The sequence below is a fragment of the Hemiscyllium ocellatum genome, chromosome 32 (assembly GCF_020745735.1).
Source record: "Hemiscyllium ocellatum isolate sHemOce1 chromosome 32, sHemOce1.pat.X.cur, whole genome shotgun sequence".
Classification (NCBI taxonomy): domain Eukaryota; kingdom Metazoa; phylum Chordata; class Chondrichthyes; order Orectolobiformes; family Hemiscylliidae; genus Hemiscyllium; species Hemiscyllium ocellatum.
In genome coordinates, this window is record NC_083432.1 from 15726792 (window position 1) to 15744742 (window position 17951).

The 17951-nt window shown below is 42.5% G+C and overlaps 1 protein-coding gene across 1 annotated transcript in view; it reads left to right on the top strand.

Annotated features, from left to right (window-relative positions):
* The window catches only part of LOC132830892 (myosin light chain kinase, smooth muscle-like), an 83753-nt gene that overhangs the window by 45519 nt on the left and 20283 nt on the right, over positions 1-17951 (top strand). Inside the window, exons 9-13 of the mRNA XM_060848817.1 lie at positions 2055-2151; positions 7170-7373; positions 8341-8558; positions 13095-13218; positions 17224-17376. Coding sequence (XP_060704800.1) covers positions 2055-2151; positions 7170-7373; positions 8341-8558; positions 13095-13218; positions 17224-17376 — 796 coding nt within the window. The remainder of the gene's footprint in view (positions 1-2054; positions 2152-7169; positions 7374-8340; positions 8559-13094; positions 13219-17223; positions 17377-17951) is intronic.

The window sequence follows — 17951 nt, forward strand, 5'->3', positions numbered from 1 at the left end:
TCATTTTATAAGCCCCTGTAAGATCATGTCTCAACCTCCTGTGCCCTAGTGAAAATGTCCCAGCCTATCCAACCCTCTCCTTGTAACTCAAACCCTCTATTCCAGACCACAGCTTGGTAAATCTCTTCTGAATCCTCTTCAGTTTAATAATATTCATCTTACAACACGATGACCAGAAATCCACACAGTACTCCAGGAGAGGCCTCAGCAACATCCTGTACAAGCTCAATATAACACCCCAACTCCTTTACTCAAATTCATCATCCTGCTTCATCTCTGGCAGTCCCTGCAAATGATTCACAGCACTATGACAGTGTAGAAGCAGGCCATTCAGCCCATTGTGCCTGCACCAGCTTGATTATCAAGTGCTAGTCTCCTACCTTTGCCCCATACCGCTAGATACCATTATTATCCAAATAACCATCCAATGCCCATCCAATATGCATGACTTTTATTCATAACCAGAACCCAAGATGTGGAAATCTTTTAACTCAGGGAAGCCATCATGCTGCATTTAGCACACTGTACTGGCTGGCCAGGAAATCCTCCTGCTCTTGCTCCCTGTTATGAGTTTACTGGAATGATTTGCTGATGGGTGATCAGTTTGTTTGGTCAGGTCATAAACACATCTTGGGGCCACCAAGGGGGAGTTGATGGCTCAGTAACATCATTGTTGGACTGTTAATTCAATGCATAAAGTAATATACGTGGGTTCAAATTCTGGTATAGCAAATGGTGAAGTTTGGTGGTACGTGCCTCCGTGGTTAGCACTGCTACCTCACAGTGCCAGGGACACCGGTTCGGTTCCAGCCTCACTGTCTGTGTGGAGATTGCACATTCTCCCTGTGTCTGTGTGGGTTTCTGCCCACAGCCCAAATATGTGCAAGTTAGGACGATTGACCATGGGAAATGCAGGGTTTTGGGGATGGGGAGGGGGTTGGGCCTGGGTGGGATGCTCTTCGGAGGGTCAATGGTGGCCGAATGGCCTGCTTCCACTCTTTGTGGAGATTCTATGATTTTAAAAAAAGTTGTGGAGTGGGGCAGAAGCCCAGAGTTTCTGTCTCTGAGCAAGGATGCTACCATAGCATCACCAGTCCTCCCTATTTTTATACTCAGTGACTGAGGGATGTACCAAGATTGAATGCTGGTTATTGTACTGTGTCACCCATTTGACTAGATATTCGTGAATCTAACATGTACCAGTAATGGAGCTGACTGGGAATTGCTACGTCCAGAAAACTAGGAATGTGCTTCCTCAATGAAGCATTTGTAAATGGTCAGACATTTGCACATTGTGTTTTTGTTAGTAGCTCAGTCTCTGTATGCCCTCATCCTCTATAACAGCTAGGAGCAGCTACATCTGAGATACTTGGTGTTGGTCAATAAATGCAGGAAGGCTGTTTTCCATCCCACTGTTATTCCCACTCTTCTTCCTTTGATAAAACTGGGCAGATGGAGTCCCACGAGCATTGTTAGTGCTGCGAGTGTATTGAGAAGAAAGGTCCAAATTATTGCTGTAAAAGTTCCTGAGGATGTAAACGACTTGGGGAAATGATTCACAAACAGAACTTTGATCTTAAGTCCTTTTTTTAAACATTATGGCAAATACTGCTCAGTATCTAGTTACAGCTTCCAATTTGTTGAAGATAATACAGCTACAGAATGAAGCAAAATGACTTCTTGGCTTCTGTCTTCCCCTACCTGCCTCAAAGTCTGAGTCTATCTCAATACAGCATTGTGTACTTATCAGCCAAGAACACTGTAGAGAATCTAGTCTAAAAGAAAATCACCTTGGAGGGCACACAAATTAAATTCTGGGTTACAGTATTCGGCTTATCCTTTCGTAGATTGAATGAGACAATTTTGAGCGATTCCCTAAGGAAAAACCAATGAGAGCAACAGTAGGAGAAACATTGGATGTGAAAAGGTTGATGACCATATTGCTCCTACAAGGTCCTTCTCCCAAGCCAGCATTGCATGTAGAACAGTATAGGTTGTTACAAGTTGTTGTCACCTTGCTATTATTTCAAAGCCTTTTTTGTCTCTTTTTGAAGAGAAAGAAGAAGAAAAAGAGGAGTTAGGGTCTCATGTGACAATAAATGCATCTCAGAAGCTGACTGATTTCTACATACAGCAGGAATGCCTTGGAGTGTAAGTATCTACACTGCCGGTCCATGCATATCTTGCTTTTTGTTCTTAATGTGGCTGGTGACGTTTTAGTCGAGTTCTTTTTACATTGTACCTTTTCCTGCCTGGAATACCTGGGACTGAGTCATTTACATTTTTTAGAATGTTCTAGGTTCTAGTTTGGTCTTGGAATAGGTGCGTGGGTGTGTGGATATGTATGTATGTTTGTGTATACATGTCTGTCTGTGAACCTGAAAGCATGGCAGATATATATTTTTATATGAAGCATACAACAGTGATAAAACATGAAGCAGTTAAGTTAAAAAAAATCACTTAACCAAATATTGTATTTTCCAAGAATTTACCTTGCTTCCAGCATCTCAAACTGAGATATCCACACAATATACCTCATGGAAATTTTTCACTGAAGCACCTTTGTTTTTTTTTGTGATTTCCACCTTTATTGATATTGGTAGAGGAAGATGCTTACGTTTCACTGCAGTTTTCCTAAATGCCACAATGAGGGTTTTCAGAGTCTAACTGTACCGAGATGTGATCTCACCTGCTGACTTTCTCCAGTAATTTCTGTTTTTATTTCAGGTTTGTGGCACGGTGGCTCAGTGGTTAGCACTGTTGCCCCACAGCACCACCGTCCCAGTTCAATTCCAGACTTGGGTGACTGTGCAAACTCCACATAGACATTCTCCACATGTCTGCGTGGGTTTCCTGCAGGTGCTCCAGTTTCCTCCCACAGTTCAAAGATATGCAGGTTAGATGAATTGGCCATGCTAAATTGCCTGTAGTATTAGGTGCATTAGTCAGGGGTAAATGTAGGGGAATGGGTCTGGGTGGGGTGCTCTTCGGAGGGTCGGTGTGGACTTGTTGGACCAAAGGACCTGTTTTCACACTGTAGGGAATCTTATCTTCCAGCCACTGCAGTTCTTTCTTTTAGCATTTACCTTGGAAATGCTTGGGTAATCTCAAATCACCTCACCATCGCAAAAGGAGGAGCTGGAGTTGTGGGGGGAGGGCAGGTGGAGAGAGAGAGGGAGAGATGAAGTGAGAGAGAATGTGATAGTGGTGCAGATTGATGATGGGAGAGAACAGGGAAAGAGAGATGATGAGAGAGGGAGTGTAATAGCGGTATAGACTGATGGAGGGAGAGAGAGAGAAAGCAGGATAGAGAGAGGGATGATGTGAGTGTGTGTCCTGGAGAGATAGACTGATGGAGGGAGAGGCCAACGGAAACAGATGGTACAGAGAAAGAAATCGAGTGGCTTTGTAACCCCGGGCTGTTTTTTTCCAATATTACAAAGTCATTGCGGTAGATGAACTGATGCTTTACTAATTATCTGCAGCACCCCATGGTTGAGTTGGTTTAAAAGCCTGCACAGACATGATTAGCTAAATGACCTTTTCCTGTGCAGTAACTTATCAATGATTCTTAATCTATGATTTCTGGACAACCACTATCTCAGGATTCAAGATTTCTAAACTGCAGAGAGGATTTTTCCAAGTTGAATACAATATTAAAGATATGATATTATTTTACTGAATGTTTCAGAAAACTTGTTTCTCATTACAGTGTCTCATTTGTTGATGGCAGGGTTTATTTGGGTTGGAGTGATTGAAGAATGACAGTAATTATGGCAGTATGGTGGTTTGAGTGGTCTGTTGGAAGAAAGAAATAAATTACATTTATATTGCACCTTTTTGCAGCTTCTGGATGTCCCAAAGGGCTTCACAGCTAATTTAGATTAGATTACTTACAGTATGGAAACAGGCCCTTCGGCCCAACAAGTCCACACCGACCCGCCGAAGCGCAACCAAGGAAATCCAGTGAAGTCCATTGCACTTCAGCAATGTACAATTTAGTACATTGCTGAAGTGCAAAAACATGACAGCCAATTTATGCGCAGCAAGTTCCCACACAATGATAGTGGCCAAATTTATTTTAATGTCATTAAGGTAGAAGATGTCATCAATATGTCTCTTAAAGATATGCTTCACACTGACTATGAGATGTAACACAATGGATAAATGTTGACTAGGAGAGAGAGGAGATATTCCCTGGTTTTCTTAAAAATTTTTTTTTTACATTTGCCTGAAGAGGGCAGGCAGAGTGAACACTTGCTTTGTGCGGCTCTGGAATATCAGCTGAGCTGGATTCCAATTTGCAATATTCCTGACTCCAGCAAGGCTAGGCCACCATGAGACCGTGTATGAAGACGGAGTAAGTTGCTGGATGATGTAGGACTGGCAAACATTTTTATTTGCTCATTTTATATTTTTCTGCAAGGAAATCCAGTGAAGTAAATTTGTCCGTCTCCACTCACTAATCGGAAAGTAAAAATACATAGTAGCCACTTTGTGTGAAAAGTGCACTCTCCTGTATGTCGTTTAGAATTACGTGTCAAATTTGAAAATTGCCTTCGGGTCATCCACAGGAAATGCCTCCAAACATACTGGAAAGCTGCTCGGTCTCTGTTGCTTTAAGATCCAAGGCAAAGGATCCAAATCCTCCTGAGAGACTTGCTGTATTCTCACATTCCACATAGTCGTAGAGATATACAGCACGAAACCGACCCTTTAGTCCAACTCTCACATGCCGACCAGATATCTTAAATTAATTTAGTCTCGTTTTCTGGCACTTGGCCCATATCCCTCTACACCCTTCCTGTTCAGATACCCATCCAGATGCCTTTTAAATATTGTCATTGTACCAGCCTCCACCACCACCACCACCTCTAGCAGCTTATTCCATACATGCACCACCCTCTGCATGAAAAAGTTGTCCCTTTGGTCCCTTTTTAAATCTTTCCCTTCTTACCCTCAACCTATCCCCTCTAGTTCTGGACTCCCCTATCCATCAAAGAACACCTTCAGCAAACTGATTTGTTTCTCTGTCTATCAAGTTGATTTGATCATCAACGTCAGAAAAAAAACAAACATCATGGTACAGGACATTGCCATTACTGCCATTTATTAACATAGGTGTTGGAGATTGCTGATAACCTTTCATATCAAGCCTTTCCATTCACCAGCTTTCCATGTCACTTGGTGCTAAAGCACACATACATCGCAAAAACCACAGTTATTCTGCTGAGACCGAGTAGGATTTTGAATCTGACTCAATACCTAGCTTCCTTCCTCAGCACCCTCCTCTACAGAAGTGAGACCTGAACAAAATATATAAGCACAGTTAAGAGGCTGAACTGTTTTCATCTTCTGCTGTGTTGAATACCCTCAGCATTTCTCGTCAAGGCAAGGTGACAAGTCCGAGGTCTTGCAGTTTGCTAATCCGTCCAGCATATGTAGGCTTTTTTCCCCCCAAGAGTGCAAACGTCAATTACAAGAGGGCATAAGTTCAAGGTGAGAGGGGAATGTTTAAGGGAGAAGTGCAGGAAAGATTTTTCACCCAGAGGGTGGTAGGTGCATGGAATGGACTAGCAGGTGGAGCTGGTGGAAACAGACATGCTACCAACATTTAAAGTGTATCTTGATAGATACATGAATGAGAGATGAACAGAGAGATAGAAACTGCGTGTGGGCAATAAGTAGTGGGCCTAAATAACAATTAATAATTAGCACGGACTTGGTGGGCCAAAGGGCCTGTTCCTGTGTTGTATTGAATTGCATTGTATTGCAATTTCAATGCATATTCATTGTTGAGGCACGGTGGCTCAGTGGTTAGCACTGCTACCTCACAGCACCAGAGACCTGGGTTCAAATCCTGCCTCGGGTGACTGTGTGGAGTTTACCCATTCTCCCTGTGTCAGCACGGGTTTCCTCCGGGTGGTCCGGTTTCCTCCCACAGTCCAAAGATGTGCAGATCAGGTGAATTGGCCATGCTAAATTGCCCGTAGTATTAGGGGAATGGGTCTGGGTGGGTTGCTCTTCGGAGGGTCGGTGTGGACTTGTTGGGCCGAAGGGCCTGTTTCCACACTAAGTAATCTAATCGTGCCTGTACTGTCTTGTTCATGCTTGTTAATGGGTGACACAAAGACCTTCATTATGGTGACCTGACCTTCTTGGCATCCATGCATGCACTACAAGGGCACCTACAGCAAATATTAAGACAATGGCACTGACAACTGGGAGACAGTCGCCTAGAAGCTTTGAAGGTTAAATGCAAAATACTCTGGATGCTAGAAATCTGAAAGAGACACAAAGAATGCTTGAGAAATTCAGCAGATTGGGTGTCATCTGTGGAGAGAAAGGAAGTTAACATACTGGACTCGCAATGTTAAACTTTTGGAGTCTGACTGGGAGGGGATTAGAGGAGAGCAGAAACAACTCAACTCAATGAGTGGTAAAGAGAGCTGAGAGAAACTCAAAGTCATCAAATGGTGCCCACTGTCTCTCTCTCTCTCTGCAGAAAATGTTAAAAATCACACAACACCAGGTTATAGTCCAACAGGTTTAATTGGAAGCATACTAGAAACCTGTTGGACTATAAACCTGGCATTGTGTGATTTTTAACTTTGTACACTCCAGTCCAACACCGGCATTTCCAAATCATGCAGAAAATGTGTCCGGGTCTGTCAAACCAAGGGGGCCTGCTGAGCCACAGCAGGCAATGTCTAACAGAGTTAATTAGCAGAGTGTAAATTGTCATTTCCCCAAAGAGACGGTCACCTAGTTATCTTTGCAGGAGTTATTCATTTGCTGTTCACTAAGAGCTATTATATGAGTTGGACCAATCCAATTCCTAATAAAAAAAACGGCAAGTGGGTGGTGTGGAGGATGAAAAAATCTTTTGACAAAGGTTGGGAAGATCTCCGAGCCATGGTATGTGGGCAAGTATCCAATTTGGGCAAGCAGCATGGGTGTCCAGTAGAATCCATCATGCCAGCTGTCAAGGAGCATTTGATGACTGGGCGATGTTTGAATAGGTAACATCTAAGCCACTTCAAATCATCATCAATTTCCACTAGAATCATGTCTGTAAATGCACAATATTGGTTTTGAGATCAGATTGATATGCTTTAATAGTATCTTTCATCCAGTCTCTAACCAAGCTATTCTCGATCATATTTCAGAGGGACATTTGGAAAAGTTTACAAACTGCTGCAAAAATCTACAGGAAAGACTCGAGCAGGCAAGTTTTACAAAGCTCGTACGATGAAAGATAAGAAGAGTGCACGCAATGAGATTGAGATTATGAATTGTCTGCACCACCCAAAACTGGTTCAGTGCCTGGATGCATTTGAGAGTCGGACTGAGATTGTCATGGTAATGGAATAGTAAGTATAGTCTCGTGCAAATCTACGGGGAGGCTCACAACCGTAGCAAAAGAATGAATATAGCTGCAGTAAACCTTGTTCAAATAGAAACATCTTTGGAAATGGTGGCTAGAATTTGTACTGGATTACAAATCAGTTGCTTTCCGATTGACTGTAATAGCAGCAGCTCTGGCTTATATGAGCAGCAGTAAATCCATTCATTCCTCAAACCTGCTCCACCATTCAACATGATCATGTCTCACTTATCCCTGCACTCCATTTGATCCCATATGCCCCAATCCTCTTCCCCAATAAAAAAAGCTAGCAGAATCAGTCTTGAAATTTTGAATTGACTGAACATCAATAGTTTTATTTTGTGCAATTACATTTCTGCTAGCCTACAGTAGGAATTAAAAAATGTTTCCTGTTTTTATTGTATGGAACTCGATCACTAATGGAACCTCTGAGGGAGTGATTATTGCTCTGTACATAACTATCCAATTTGATTGGAAGTGTTGTTAATTCCTACTGTGTTGTTGCATCCCATTGCAAGGGCAAAGCCACAGCATTGTAATGTGATTTTCTTTTTAAAAATGCTTGGAAGGTTTTCTTGAAAACGCATTAAAACTCTCTTGACTGTTAGGAGTCTAATGTAAAATCCAAACATGTCAGGATTTAACAACTCTGTCAGCCTAAGTCTTGGAGTGGGATTTAAAAGATGAAGTTTGAATTCTGAGTTAACTGCCACCACTGAGCCAAGACAGATATAGATGAAGTAAGGTGTGCGCACGCCATGATGTCCAGGGTAGATCCTGACTATAAGCTCAAATGGATTTGCTAGCCACAATTTTGAGAGCAAAGTTAATTCATGCAAACGCAGTTGGACAACTTAGACTTGAAGTCAGAGACGTATCGTATTTAGTATTTTTGTGTGCACATCCTACGATTTAGTTATTGCTCTTTCTGATACGACTATGATCTTGTACAGTATTTCTGGAGGTGAGCTCTTTGAGCGTATTGTGGATGAAGATTTTGAGCTAACAGAGCCAACCTGTGTTGTGTATGTTCGCCAAATCCTGGCTGGTTTGCAGTTCATGCACCAACAGAGCATTGTACACCTGGATCTGAAGCCAGAGAATATTGTGTGCGTTGACAAGAACGGTACACTTATTAAAATAATTGACTTCGGATTGGCACGAAAACTTGGTGAGTGAAGCAACGCTTTTTTTAATTCAACCATTTTGTGCTGACCTCTTCCTCTAACGTTCTTTAATCTTGAGCAATAAGAATGGGTTGCACACGTAAATGGTGGCCGAGAACTGGGACTACAATGTCACAGTCTTTATTCTCTAACCCTGGCTTTCATTGGCTGCCCCCCTGTGATTTAGATTAGATTACTTACAGTGTGGAAACAGGCCCTTCGGCCCAACAAGTCCACACCGACCCACCGAAGCGCAACCCACCCATACCCCTACATTTACCCCTTACCTAACACTACGGGCAATTTAGCATGGCCAATTCACCTGACCCGCACATCTTTGTGACTGTGGGAGGAAACCGGAGCACCCGGAGGAAACCCACGCAGACACGGGGAGAACATGCAAACTCCACACAGTCAGTTGCCCGAGTCGGGAATTGAACCCGGGTCTCTGGCGCTGTGAGGCAGCAGTGCTAACCACTGTGCCACCGTGCCGCCCCATGGTAGCTTTCTGGCTCTAAGGCAATCATTTATGATTCTGTAATTTCTCAATTTATATTCTCCAGAGATGATATAGCGGTGAATTTAGAGTCACGGTTTAACAACAAGATTGAGTTTGTTTTCTAAATCACTGGGAATGCAGTGCATTCAAACTTGTGCAACGCCAGAGAAGACTGTTCTATTCCTGTTTTAGCTTGGTTGATCTTGTTTTTCGGGGATGGGGGGTGGTGGCGGGGGTGGGGGTATTATCACACTTACCCAATATGTGCAACTGACAATTTGTAGCATTTTTCTGATGGTTTATTGAGTATGTTAAGAAGGAACACTTTAGGTATGATATATTAGTGAATTCAACAACAAATATATGACTGTGACAGTTGGAGGTGGTTCACTGGCAGAGGGCTGTTGGTACGGAAAGTGTCAGTCTCATTAAAGGTGTGAAAGTTGCATCCTATTCTCCAGTCAAGGTGTTAGGGAACTCTGCCCTGGGTCTTCACCCTCTTCTTCTAGTCCATCTTCTATCAGGAGAAGACAGCTGCCCAATGAGGACCCCCCTCTGTCTCTGAACACTGGTTGATTATCCCCTATTTCTTGGGGCTGGAAACTGATTTTGTGTCAACCACCTGTCTGAATTCTTCTGGCCAGTGACCATGGAGTGCTACTCTTGATGCTGGAAAACCAATGTCCCCTTGCCTGCCTCCTGATGAAAGTTAGCTTTCATTCATTATGAGATCAAGACTTTCTTATCCCCAACACCACATTCGTAAAAGTGTAATGTTCTACTCGATAAATCGTTTGTACAAGGCTATTTACTACTGTAACACATTCGTGAGGTATCACACTCCACATTGGAATACCAAAAGAACTCAGATTTTTAAAAAGGCCCCCAATTTCCTATAACATCACAAGTTATAGCATGATTTCCCTTAGCTGCTGAAGTGCAACTGGTGTCAAAATCTGTGTCAGAGTGAACACACATTCACGATGATTGGAGTCTGTTCTTCATTGGGATTTTACCAAATGGTTTTTTTTAAACCAAATCTAATGGAGTGGATCAGGATGCTTGTGATCATCTTGATTACCAGCTCAGTAAAAGATTTAGGTCAGGAATGATTCAAACCATGCTCCAATTAATGAAGTGAAGGCATTTCATGGCTCACTGTTGGGTATTCATTTTGCCCATATGGAGGGACAAGGTGCAAATTCTGTTGTAAACTAACATGTTCCATCACCTAGTCAATGTTGGCATATGTTGGGAGAATGCATTGTCAGCACTGATATCTCTGACCCATTTTTCATCTTCAGCCACATAAAACAGCCTCATAGTTTACCATCCAGTCATGCCTGAAGACACACAAGCCTGATGGCTTCCAACTTTGTAGTTGTAGAGAAGCGAGCTAATTGAAACTGAACGCTACGCCTGACTTTTGCCATCAGATCTGTGCTGATTCAATAGTCTCCTCCTTGTTTTGCATAACAGGTTCTTCAAGATTCATACCTCTTGCCTGTTTCACCACAGTGTTGTGTGCTGCAAGTTACTGGAAATGGCACAATGCGTTTGAGTGTGAAGCAATAATTGTTATTACCTTGGCTTGTATTTTCCTGAATAGGGGGATTGAGATATGATCTGATCAAGCAGTTTAAGCTTTTAAAAGGATTTGATAAAGTAAATACAGAGAAAGTATTTCCTCCACAGGGATTAATCCTTCAGGAATGAAATCAAGAAGCACTTTACTACTGAAAATATAATGATCTACAATGGGCTCTCCCAAAAGAATTGTGGATTTTAGATTAATATTAGGTGAAGTATTAAGGGATATCTGATTATCTAATATAAGGTGTGTGATTTACATATGTTTTAACATATTTTAAAGCTTGGATTTTGAGCTAGTGGTATGTGAGTTTAGTCTGTGCTAGAAGTTTTCTTAATTTATTGATATTTTTGGATATGGAGATGCCAGTGTTGGACTGGGGTGGCCAAAATTAAAAATCACATAACACCAGGTTATAGTCCAACTGGTTTATTTGGAAGTACAAGTTTTAGAGCACTGCTCTTTCGTCAGGTAGTTAAAGTATTTCTGGAGCCATGATTATTTTTAAACCAGTATGAGAGAAGAGGATCCCTGGGTGATAATGAGGACTTGCTTGCATCAGGAGAGATTTACAAGTAGACAGAACTGAGGAGCACTAGCTTCCTATTTAGAAAGATCTGGATTTTTCTTTGCTTAAGACGGATGGAGAATCCATAATTTGGAAAGCTTTTGCTGTATTTTTTTTCAGTTCCCAGAATTCTTGGTGGAAGTGAAGATGTTGAAAATAGCTTCTCCTGAAGAAAAGAGGGAATTTAGAATTGATGTGAAATACGTTGCCTCAGTGTAAGAATTTTAGTTTAGAAGTTCCAGACCAGAACTGCTTAGTTAGAATACTGAAGAGGTTATTCAGAGTTGAGAAGGTCTAAGCTCAGTTGTGTGATTAGTCATGGAAGAGGCTACCAAGCCTAGGGAGAGCAGGAATTGAAATAAACAGTTATGGTAAATCAACAGATGTGATGGAGAATCAAACTCTCTGAATGATGCTGCCATTTTTGGATTTATTTTACTGTTTTTTGAAATGTTTCAAGTTTTGTAAATTTATCTATTTTAGCTTTTTTAGTATTAAACTTCTGTTTTATTATTCAAAATGAAATCTACAGCATTGTGTGTATGTCTTTCAGTGAACTTTTAAAAATGATCTATCGTGTCACATTTTAGTCTGGGATCCAATTTGCCCAGTTATATCAGCAGCTGGGATCTCAATGATTTGAGAGATCAGGAGTAAGGGATTAAACAACAACTCCTGTTCCTGATCCTGTCAGAACATTGTACAAAAAATAAATTACTGATATAAAGCCTGTCTTACCAGTTCCATTTTCAGCACGACTACAAATGAGCAGGCTAATTGAGACCTGTCTTGATTTTCCAAGAGTAATCTGGAGAGATTAGCATTAACAGTTCCCATCATCTCACTGCATAACTCTGTACCATTTTGATGGTAATGAGGCCACTGGATTCACCAGACTCCCTTGCCATTCCCCATTCACATTGGCAGTTGTGCATTCTTCATTGAATAGCAAAAATTATCATTGAACCTTTTGCTCAAATAAGTAAGCATTCCTTGCACAACATGTCCTGGAGTGAGCTAAACTGGGTGAGCTTGTACATTCCTGGTTGATGACGAAGGTGGTAAAACAGGTTTTTAAGGAAAGAATTTGAGAGATTCTGTTGGTTGGTAACTGTGTGTTGAGAAGTTTTGAGACTGCTTAATAGCCAAATCCATTGCAGTATCCAGCAGTATTGAGAATAGGAATAAGGCACAGGAGTATGTGGAAGTGTTTTTTGACCAGGCTGCTGCTGCTGTGTTACTTGAGTAATTCTTCAGCAGTTACTGGAGTCCTATGTATGTGTCATGCTGTATGCCCATGTTAGTTAAGGCACAAGCAAAAACAGCACAAGGATTTCATAATGAAGCACACCCAGATCAGCAGTTTCTGATCTTTGCCAAGCCACTAGGCTGGGCCTGACCTGGACTTGCTCAGGCAGGCCTGTCTTGTTTATTTTAAAGGCTGGGCATTTCCAAATAAAATGGGCAGACTGTTCAAAGTAGGGCCTGGCCAGGTGACAAACTGTTGGAAAACCACAGAGTCCATTTCAAAACCAGGTGAATGGCCTCCTATCCGATGAACTCATCTGGGCAACTGTGCCTGGATTGGATCGAAGGCCTGAACAATGAGGTTTCTATACACACCATTGGGATACAGTATGTACCTCACTTGAGTTCAAAGTTTCCTGATCTTTTGCTCTGGAGTTTGTTAATATTAACAGCCAAACGTCTCACCCCTAACTCGAATTATTACCCAATCTGTTAACCAGTTGAGTTGCTTTCAGATTAGTCTGTTCCCACTCTGTGTATTGAGCACACAGCCGGGGCGCCACATGCTGGTATTATGTGGTACTGCTAGATCCTTTGCTCTTGCCTTCCCTCACTGTCTGCCTGTTTCTCTGCAGATTCTAATGGATCAACGAAAGTAATGTTTGGAACACCAGAGTTTGTTGCACCAGAAGTGATCAATTATGACCCAATCGGGTTCACTACAGATACCTGGAGCATTGGAGTTATCTGCTACATCCTGTGAGTGAATCCGATCATTGGGAAATGACAATTAAATCCAGTTCAAAGCAAAGTATTGCAGTTTGTTCATTGCTGGCTTTATTGCCGTCTTGGTTTCTTGAGATTTTGTCTCTCTTCTGTACATTTAAACACAATTTGAGTTTTCAGTCATGTTGTGGTGGAGGCGGTGTTGGACTGGGGTGGACAAAGTTAAAAATCACACAACACCAGGCCACAGTCCAATAGGTTTATTTGGAAGAATGTTGGAATTGGAGATGAAACAGCTTTGGATTTCAAGTGATTGATTTGAATTGTGTAAGCAAGTGGGTGTCGAATGAGTAAAGATCTCAGTAGGGTCAGAGCTGCTGGGTGATTTAGGGAATTAAGGAGAGCGTCTTTGAGTTTGGGGTTGAGGCATTGAGCTGCTGTAAAATTGGTAGAGCCATTGGTCCTGACCAGCCAAGGTGTTGGATGTGATCCAGTGGGAAGCAGTGTCTGGCTCAAACTGTTGATTCAGGGCCAAATCTCTCAGCAGGTACTGAAGCACGTTGATCTAAACTGGCAGTGATGGAGTGCTGAGCAGAGTGTTACACTGTTGGAGGTTATGTTTCAAATGCACTATTAAAGCTTCATATCATCTGTGCTGTAAGGTGGGTGTGTAAGATATAATAGCACTGCTTCAAGAAGAGAGCCCAAGAACGTGAGAATTTGGAGCAGGATCAGGCCATTCAGCCCCTCTAGCCTACCTCATCATTCAACATGATCGTGGCTGATCTGTCCCAGACCTCACTCCTCTTTTGTGCATAGCCATCAACTCCCTGATATTTCAATAATCTATCTACCTTCTCTCTAAATTGTTTCATTGATCTAGCCTCCGCAGCTCTCTGGGGTACAGAATTCCAGGCATTCACTGCCCTCTGGGAAAAGGCATCTCCATTTTAAATGATGATCCCATTTATCTGTAACTATGGCCCCTGGTTTGAAAGCAGCCCACCCCTCCCCCAAAAATATAGCCATCTAATTACTCGTTCTGGTGGAGTTGTCATTGGCATTTAAGAAACATGGCAGCCGAATGAAGAAAGCAAATTCCCTTAAACAGCAATGTGATAATAACCAGAAAACTAGCTTTTTGTGACTTGATTGAGTCAGCGCTGCACTGAAGCATCAACTTTCATTTTATACTGTAGCCCATGAGTAAGCTTTGAACCCAGAATCTTGTGACCCAATTGGCAGCTGCAGATGACATTCTGGTTTTGAGGGGCGTGGGGAAATGTGCAGGTGGTGGTGTCTCTATGTGGCCATCTGCCCTTTCTCCAGATGATGGAGGTCTTGCATTGGGAAGTGCTGATGGAAAAAGTCTTGGCATGGTGCTGGGCACCTTGTTGATAGTACACCTAGCCACTGAGAGCTTGTAGTAAAGAGGTGAAGTCGAGGGTATGGCGCTGGAAAAACACTGCCAGTCAGGCAGTATCTGAAGAGCAGGAGAGTCAACATTTTGGGCATAAATCTCTTCATCAGGAATAAACATCAGAGAAGTTTATTAAGGTAATGAAGGGGACATTGATCAACAGACTGCTTTGCTTTGTTCTGGATGTTAATGAGCTTAGAGTCCGACAGCACAGATACAGGCCCTCTGGCCCAAACTGGTCCATGCCGACCAAAATGTCCATCTAAGCAAACTCCATTTCCCTGCACTTGGCCCATATCCTTCTAAACCTTCCTATCCATTTATTTGTCCAAATACCTTTTTAAATGTTGTTAATGTATCAGCCTCAACCACTTTTACTGGCAGCTCTTTCTGTAAGCTTTACCCCCCTCTGTGTAAAAGTTGCCCCTCAGGTTGCCTTCTATTCTTTGCTCCTAACCTTGAACTGATGCCCTCTAGTCCTCGATTCCCCAAACCTGGAAAAAAGATTGTGTGCATGCATCCTATCTATGTCCCTCATGATCTTATATACTTCTATAAGATCCCCCCTCAGTATCCTATGCTCTAAAGAAAAAAGTCTCAGCTTATCCAACCTCTCCCTATTATTTGCAACATTCCTATTGCAAGGTGACCAAACTGAACACAATACTCCAAGTGTGACCTCACCAATGCCCCATACAACTGCAACATATCTTCCCAATTTCTATACTCAATGCCCTACCTGTGAAGGCCAGTGTGCCAAAAGCTGCCTTCTCTGCCCTGTCTGCCTGGGACTCCACTTTCAGAGAACCGTGCACCTGAACTCCAAGGTCCTTCTGATCCACTACCCTCCTTAAGGCCCTACCATTCGCCATGAAACTTTTACCTAGCTTTGACTTTCCAAAATGCAAGACCTCACACTTATCTATATTAAACTCCATTTGTCATTTCTTAGCCCACTTCCCCAGCTGATAAGATCCTGCTGCAATTTCTGACAACCTTCCTCACTGTCCGCGATCCATCCTATTGTAGTGTCATCTGCAAACTTACTAAACATGCCTTGTATATATTCATCTAAATTATTGATATAGATAACAAACAGCAATGTGCCCAGCACCAACCCCTACAGCACTCTACTAATCACACGCCTCAAGCCCAACAAGCAAATTTCCTCTATTATCCACTGCTTTCTACCAATAAGCCAACTGTGTACCCAACTTGCCAGCTCCCTCTGGATTCCATATGATCTAACCTTCCAGAGCAGCCTACCATGTGGAACCTTATCAAAGGCCTTACTGAAACTCTTACTGACTGTGTCCATTGCCCTTCCCTTGTCAACCTTCCTGGTCACTTCATCAAAGTGAAGCAGGATCTCCCAAGCACAAAGCCAAACTGACTATTTCTAATCAAATCCTGTCTTTGCAAATGCATGTATTTCTTATCCCTCAAAATCTTCTCAAGTCACACCGCAGATGTTAAACTTACTGGTCTGTAGTTCCCAGGTTTTTCTTTGCAGCCCTTCTTGAATAATGGCACAACACCCGCTACTCTCCAGTCTTCCAGGAACCTCACCTGTGGCTAACGATGATGCAAAAATATCCGCCAGGGCCCCCGCAATTTCTTCTCTAGCCCCTTGCAGTGTTCTTTAGATATACCTGGTCAGGACCAGGAGATATCCAGCTTCATACAATGTAATGCATCCAACACCACCTCTGTGATAAGGACTGTCCCCAAGACATCACCACTAACTACCCCAAGTTCCCAAGTCTTCATGTCTTTCTCCATGGTAAACATAGAGGAGAAATACTTATTGAGATCCTTGCCCATCTGCTGCGGTTCTACACATACATGTCCACCTTAGCCATTGAAGGGTCCTATTCTCTCTCGTTATTCTTTTCCTTTAGTATACTTAAAGAACCTCTTTGGATTCATCCTAACCTTCTCGGCCAAGGCTATCACGTGCCCCCTTCTCGCCCTCCTGATGTTCTTCTTCAGTAAGCTTCTCGAGTACTGTTAGTTAAACACTTTCTGGGCAAGTAAAGCATATACCATTGTATTCCTGACCTCATAGAATCCCCATAGGAAGCAGGCATTCGACCCATCAAGTCCACACTGACCCTAAGAAAAGCAACCCATCCAGATCCACTTCCCTACCCTATCCCTGTAACCCTGCATTTCTCATGGCTCACCCACCTAGCCTGCACACCCCTATGGACACTATGGGCAACTTAGTATGCTCAATCCACCTAACCTTTGGACTGTGGGAGGAAACCGGAGCACCCGGTGGAAACCCATGCAGACATTGGGAGAACGTACAAAGTCCACACAGACAGTCACCTGAGTGGAATCGAACATGGGTCCCTGGCACTGTGAGGTAGCAGTACTATCAACTGAGCCACCATGCCACCCTCTTGAAAATTGTCTCGAAGATTGTCCAAGGGCATTTAAAAGTCACTACAGAATTGCCAGCCCCTGACCTGCCTTTATAGTCATACTATGTATAAGGATAGTCTGCTGCAGCTTCCTACATTAAAACAGCATTAGCATGTCACAAGTACTTCATTGGGTGTACGGTGTTATGGGATGTCCCAATTTTGAATCTAATTCCTGGACTGTTACAGATTGAGTGGATTGTCTCCGTTTCAAGGGGACACTGACCCAGAGACCCTGACAAATGTCACTGCTGTTTCTTGGGAGTTTGATGAGGAAGCGTTTGCTGAGATCTCTGAAAATGCAAAGAATTTCATCAGCTCTTTGCTACAGAAGAACATGAGGTAAAGAAATCTTTTTACCTATCGATCCTTTCCAGCTCAACTCAGGTTTTCAACTTTTCAAATCTTATTTCAAGGGAATTACAGTTGCTTACAACTCCTACCTCCTTCCTTTGAACTATTTTACTTATGAATGGCTGTTTGTAGACTAGTCATTGGGCATTTTAATTTTGGAAAGCATTGGTAGAATTCCAGTGTCACAGGTAACCACTGCTAGTAATGGACAAACTGCTGGAATGGTTACATGGAATGGGTTACATATGTTCCCTGTTAAGGCAAGGCAGAGTGATAATGGAGATGGGCCCAGATGAGCTCTGAGTTAGATTTACCAATTTCTAGAGTGAACAGAAACAGTGTCACTAATCTCTAAGCTGATTTGGGATATCCTGAAGTTGAATCTGTCTCCTAGTTCTGGAATCTGTTCAAGATCTGTTCCAGGCTCTGAGCGAGGAGCACTGTATTGGCATGATTCAAAGAACCACCATACGTTTCAGATGGATGCAGCACTAAGTTAGAAGCTCAGAGCCAACTGATGTCTAAATTTTTTGGTTAATGTGTAACATATGGGCATAGGAAAT